Below are 6,000 nucleotides of genomic sequence, written 5' to 3'. Positions count from 1 at the left end.
CGTGGGCAGTGGAGCTGTAAACTGAACACAGGCTGCAGGCGGCCTGTCGGAGCTCAGAGTCTCCCCGGACCGTGCCTTCCGCCAGCGACCGTGAACACGGCTGCTGGGAACGGTCCGCGCCGCGCCGTGGCGCAGCCGAGACCACTGCTGTCGGCAGAGCCGGCGGTTCCCAGGTTCCTGCTCGCGTGGAAAACGGCACAGAGAGAGATGTAAGTGCTAGACGCCAGGACGGCTTTGGCAAACCAGGAAGACGCCGGTCCCCGGCTCCCATTAATACTGGCGAAGGCGGAAGATAACAGGGCGTTTATTTACAACACACACCACGCGCCCTCCTGCGCGGCCCGGCGGTCCCGTTCTGTAACAGCAGCTATGTACACGTGGGCACAGGGCGCCGGGGGTGGCGTCAGCCGTGAAGGGTGTGGACAGTCTCAGGTTCTCCTTCTCGCTAGTCGGACAGGATGTGAACAAAGGACACAGGAAAGACCCCTTTCCTTTCGGGCTCTCCCTCGATGTGGCCGATCTGTGGGGAGAAGCAAGAGGCGTCAGGTGGAGGCAGGCCGCTGGGCCAGGGCCCGGCTGTGCCCACAGACCTGGGGCGGGCGCAGGCCTGCCCCCTGCCACCCTTCGGTGGCTCGCAGGGAGCGGAGACAACCGACCACGTAGCAGGGACGATCACAGAACACGTGCTCCGCGCTCGGCACTTTTGTGTGGCTCTCACTCTGCCCGCTGGCAGCCCATGAGAGTCCTCCCTGTCGGCAGGCGGGGACCTGGAGAGACTAGGCTCAGTGAGAGACGCCGGTCAGAGAGACAAGCACCACAGGATCTCTCCATTTAGGGAATCGAATGAATGGAGCAAACCCATCAACAAAACACTCACAGATGCAGACCACAGTGTGGTGAGGCCAGAGGGAGGGAGGGAGGCGGGGGAGGCAGAGGGGGTGAAGGGGGTCGAAGGTGATGGAGGGAGACGTGGCTTGGGGTGGTGGGCACACAGGTGGGGGAGAAACCAAGAGGCCTCGTGCGTTAGAAACAGAATAAAACGTGTGTTCTTAGGGGGCTCGACTGCTTTCCCTCTAGGCAAGCGGGACACAGCTCGCTAAGCCTCCCGTCTGTAACCCGGGCTAAAACACCCTGCCCTCGGCTTGTGAGACAGAACGCCCCGCATCTGGGGGGCTGCTATGGCCCGCGCCCGTCTCCTGGCCGCTGTGGGGAGGATGCTGTGCAGGTTCCAGAGCTCTGTGGCCGCGGCAGGTTCCCTGAGCTTGGCCCGTCACCTGCAGAAGCTTCTACCTGTTACGTCCGTGGGAGCTGATTACGGGAGGCCCGTCGTGGGAAACGTAACGAGACCTGCACGCTGGCTCCCAGGACAGACAGAGGGGAGGGGCTGAGAGCCCGGCCAGGCCACCTGTCGGTCCCTCCGTGACGGGCCCGCAGCACAGAGGGCCTGGAGCACGGCTGTGTCCAGCCCACGGCAGCCGACCATGTAGGCTCGGGACCGGCCCTGCCCGCTGAGCCGCCCCGCGCCTCAGGCAACGTGCTTCCCGGAGCTCTGGGTTTGCCTCGGGAGGATGTGAAGAATCCCCCCGTGTGACCACGGCTGAAGCGCGTCCCACGTGAATTCCCTGACCCACAGCTGCTCTGGCAGGTGACACAGGGACAGAAGGTCCCCACCAGGAGGGCAGGGTCCCGGGGCGCAGGGCACGGCTCCCAGCAGTGCGGGCAGGGCCCAGCGGGTGCAGCCCACGCCCGAGGGAACCGGAGGGAATGCACGGTGCGGGTACGTACCCACCACTCCTGGTCCTCCTCCCCCGTGACGACGATCACCTCGCCCTCGATGAAGGTCAGCTCGTCGTCGTTGTCCGCCTGGCAGTCGTAGATGGTCTTCACGCGCCTCACCTTGTTTTTCCCCTGCAACACGGAGACGGGCTGTCAGCGGCCAGGACTGACCAAAGGGAGCCAAGGGCTCGCTGGCCGTGGGCAGGGCCAGGACCTCCTTGAGCCTCAGTTTCTCTGCTGTGAACGGCGGAGCATGTCTGCCATGGGCTCCGTGTACCGAGACATCTCAAGATGCCACAGTCCCTGTCCCTTCCCCTGGCATCAGGGGAGAGCCTGGCCCGGGCGAGCGGGCATCGCCCATCATTTTCACCACGAGGGCAAGGGACAGTCTGGCTCCACCAGGGACACACACTACTCTCCCCCCACCCCGCCCCCCGCAGGCCAGGATGACGCAGAGTCTAAAAATGGATTTGGGAAGCATGATGCAAAGCAGATCTGCAGCTTCCGCCACTCAACGTGCAGCGCGCACACTTCCCGGCTTCACGCGAAGCAGCGTCAGCAGGAGCTGGCCCGGCAGCCGGCACTTCCCCAAGTTCTGAAGTTTGACCACCTTGACTGGGGCTCTGATTTGTGGAACGTCCAGTTCTTTGCAAACGGGAAGACGGAAATAGGGAAATGACCCCCAGAGGACGCGTTGGGCACCCAGCGCAGTCAACAGCTAGTAACGAAAAGGGCGCCTTTTCCTGCCGGTGCCTCGGTTTCTCCTCAGTGGCCCTGCAGACCCCGCCCTTCTGCATGAGTCCCCCCACACATACACCCCAGTTTCTCCCTCAGTGGCCCTGCTGACCCCGCTCCTCCTGCATGAGTCCCCCCACACATACACCCCGGTTTCTCCCTCAGTGGCCCTGCTGACCCTGCCCTTCTGCATGAGTCCCCCCACACATACACCCCGGTTTCTCCCTCAGTGGCCCTGCTGACCCCGCCCTTCTGCATGAGTCCCCCCACACATACACCCCAGTTTCTCCCTCAGTGGCCCTGCTGACCCCGCTCCTTCTGCATGAGTCCCCCCCCACATACACCCCAGTTTCTCCCTCAGTGGCCCTGCTGACCCCGCTCCTCCTGCATGAGTCCCCCCACACATACACCCCGGTTTCTCCCTCAGTGGCCCTGCTGACCCCGCTCCTTCTGCATGAGTCCCACCCCCCCACACACACCCTGGTTTCGGACCCACCGTGTTGATCTTCCTGGGCAGTGGCACGGGCATCTCGGGCAGAGTGGGCGTCAGGTCACTGGAGTCCTCGGAGGCCTGCTTCTGGATGGCGTCTCGGGCCGGCACATTCGGGGAGAGATCCAACGAGTGCGATTTCAGGGCGGCGTCGGCGGGCGGGGCCTTGGGCGAGGCCTCCCCCGGCTGGGCCTTGGCCAGCAGGTCCGCCAGCTGCGGCTTGGGAGGCAGGTCCTTCATCTGTGGTTTGGGGGGCAGGTCTGAGAGGTGGGGCTTGGGGGGCAGGTCGCCCAGCTGAGGCTTGGGGGGCAGTTCTCCCGGCTTAGGGGGCAGATCTCCGATTTGGGGCTTGGGTGCCAGTTCGGTGGGCTTCGGGGGCAGGTCTCCAGGGGGCTTCTGGGGGAAGTCTGCCAGCGGCGCCGATTTCTGGACGCCTTCGGGCGGGATGCTGGCCTTGTCCAGGGAGAGATGGTGGCTGGTCTCGGTCTTCCGGAGTGCCACTGCGGGAACAAGCCAAAGAGGGGGGGTCACGGGCGGACGGGGGGGGGGGGGGAGGGGCGGGGCACCTGCTGAGCATGACCCAACGTGAGCACCTGGAGCCCTTGTTAAACAGACAAGAGCGGAAGCCGTAAGCTCCCACGTCACAACTCACATGTCACGCTCAGTGACGTCAGGAAAGGATGTCCGAACGAGGCCACAACTAAAACCCCACAACTATGAACAACACGGACGAGAGCGAGTCGGAAAGTACAGAGTTAAGTTTCCAGAAGCCCATCACCTCACTGTAGCCGCTGCAAATATTTTCTTGTATTTCCTTTTTGACTTTCTAGTGTATTTTCCACACATAGAACTTCTGTCTGCTTTCACGTATACGCTGTTCTAGCAGGAGTATTTGCCAGCTAATAAAAATTCCTTAGTGTTAGTAGGAAGAGGTTTCTCCTCCCCACACTTCCCCCTGACACGTTTTGGGGAGAATAAACATGATGACAATAAACCATAAATAGGACCACAACGTCTACACTGCCTGCAACTGACTTATTTCCCGCTGAAGAGTTTGGGTGCATTTCTAAGTCAGTTCCTCCTCTTCTCTTCGCGCCGGGACGGGTGCCCCGGGGACCACTCCCGCCGCTCCTGCCACAGCTCTGTCCCCTAGAACTCAGGACCGAGGACACGTCTCCGCGTCCAGCTGCACCACTTCCTTTCCAGCTGTGTGACCTTGGACAGCCACACACCCTCTCTGTGCCTCGCCTTGCTCCCTGCTAACACATGAGTTCCTCTACACGGAACTGGCCGACGGGAGCTGGCAGCTCTCAGCATTCCACCAGAGCTGTGGTCGGCAAACTGCGGCTCGCGAGCCACATGCGGCTCTTTGGCCCCTTGAGTGTGGCTCTTCCACAAAATACCACGGCCTGGGTGAGTCTATTTGAAGAAGTGGCGTTAGAAGAAGTTTAAGTTTAAAAAATTTGGCTCTCAAAAGAAATTTCAATCGTTGTACTGTTGATATTTGGCTCTGTTGACTAATGAGTTTGCCGACCATGGCACTAGAGCATTCTTCTTGTTCTGCCAGCCAGGCTTCCCGGAGCCAGGATTCGCCTTTTCACTCGTTTGTAGCCCTGGCTCCTGGCGCAGCGGCCAGTCACACAGGGCTCAGCAAGAACACAGCTGCCTAAGCACGCTGAGTGAGTCAACGGAAAAGCTGTCACCCTAAGAATCCAACTCAGTCAGAGAGACAGTCGTAAAATTAAAAAAATAAAGGAAGGAAGACACACCCCCATGTTGTAACTGTCACAAGCTGTCCTGTAGCTGCTTCCTCCCATGGTCCGCCCAGCCCCTCGCTTCTGAGGGAACTCGAACCCAAGGGCACCCTGCTCACGGCAGGCCCTGAGCCTCAGGGATGAGGCTCAGCTCAGAGTCAAAGCAGGACTGTCAGACTCATCTCTGAAATGGAGTCAAAAGAAGTCTGAGGCAGGTAGTGGGGCCGGGGGGGAACCTGGGAGATCCCCAGGGAAGGTGCTGGGAAGGCTTGCTGTAACGTAAGCCACACTTTTGGAGGAACAGAAACTATTAGTGCTGGGCAGCCATAACCCTCAGAGCATGCACCCTGATCCTAGAAATCCATCCCAGAGCAGAGATGGAGCCGGGCTGGGCACCCTGATCCGAGAAATCCATCTCAGAGCAGGGATCTGGGCCGGGCACCCTGATCCTAGAAATCCATCTCAGAGCAGGGATCCGGGCCGGGCACCCTGATCCTAGAAATCCATCTCAGAGCAGGGATCCGGGCCGGGCACCCTGATCCTAGAAATCCATCCCAGAGCAGGGATCCGGGCCGGGCACCGAGATGTCTGTGCTAGGATGTTCAGCACGGCACTGTTCATGGAGAAGAAAACTCGAAAACTATGTGACAACTAAGTAACAGAGACTCTTCACACATCCTGGCACCAGACAGGGAATACCATGCAGACAGGAAGTTACCTGTCAGGCCAATGAGTTTTATTTACCATGTGAAACGTTTCTGATTTATCAGGCAACAAACATCAGTTTAAATGGAAACTTATGAAAAGCACAGAAAAGCGAGTAAAAGGATGGACCCTCCAGTTTATCTTGGTTGTTTGCATCCTCGGGTGGTTTTTATTTTCTCCCTTTTGCTTACCTGTATTTTTCAAATCTAGAATGAACATATATCACTTTTGCAATAAGAACCATATAGTAATATTTCACGCAGAGCTACAAATGAGGGCAGTGAGGAAAGAGACAGTCTCCTCAGAAAAGAGACCTTACCTTTCTGAGGTAGTTTAGGCAGAACTCGCGGGCCAAGGGCAGACTTCGCGGAACCGGTGCTAATTAATAAAAAAAAAAATCATTTAGGACCTAAAGTGTTATAATGTCGGCGGGGACAGGTTATTCAAGGAAATCGGAGGCGTTGCTGAGCTATCTAAAAACCCTCGCCAGATCTCTTTAGCAAAAGGATAGTCTAGTTCCCATCAGTCCAGGTTTGCCCG

The 6,000-nt window shown here is 58.9% G+C and overlaps 1 protein-coding gene across 1 annotated transcript in view; it reads right to left on the bottom strand.

Annotated features, from left to right (window-relative positions):
* Window positions 1-288: 288 nt before the first annotated feature.
* ASAP1 (ArfGAP with SH3 domain, ankyrin repeat and PH domain 1) overlaps window positions 289-6,000 on the bottom strand; it is a 217,895-nt gene continuing 212,183 nt past the window's right edge. The window contains exons 27-30 of the mRNA XM_079796332.1: window positions 5,780-5,838; window positions 3,008-3,501; window positions 1,786-1,908; window positions 289-520 (exon numbers count right to left, since the gene is read on the bottom strand). Of these exons, the coding sequence (XP_079652458.1) occupies window positions 446-520; window positions 1,786-1,908; window positions 3,008-3,501; window positions 5,780-5,838 (751 nt within the window). The 3' untranslated portion in view covers window positions 289-445. The remainder of the gene's footprint in view (window positions 521-1,785; window positions 1,909-3,007; window positions 3,502-5,779; window positions 5,839-6,000) is intronic.

The sequence above is a fragment of the Cnephaeus nilssonii genome (assembly GCF_951640355.1).
Source record: "Cnephaeus nilssonii genome assembly, chromosome: 18".
Taxonomy (NCBI): Eukaryota; Metazoa; Chordata; class Mammalia; order Chiroptera; family Vespertilionidae; genus Cnephaeus; species Cnephaeus nilssonii.
This window is presented reverse-complemented; position numbering and strand designations above follow the sequence as displayed.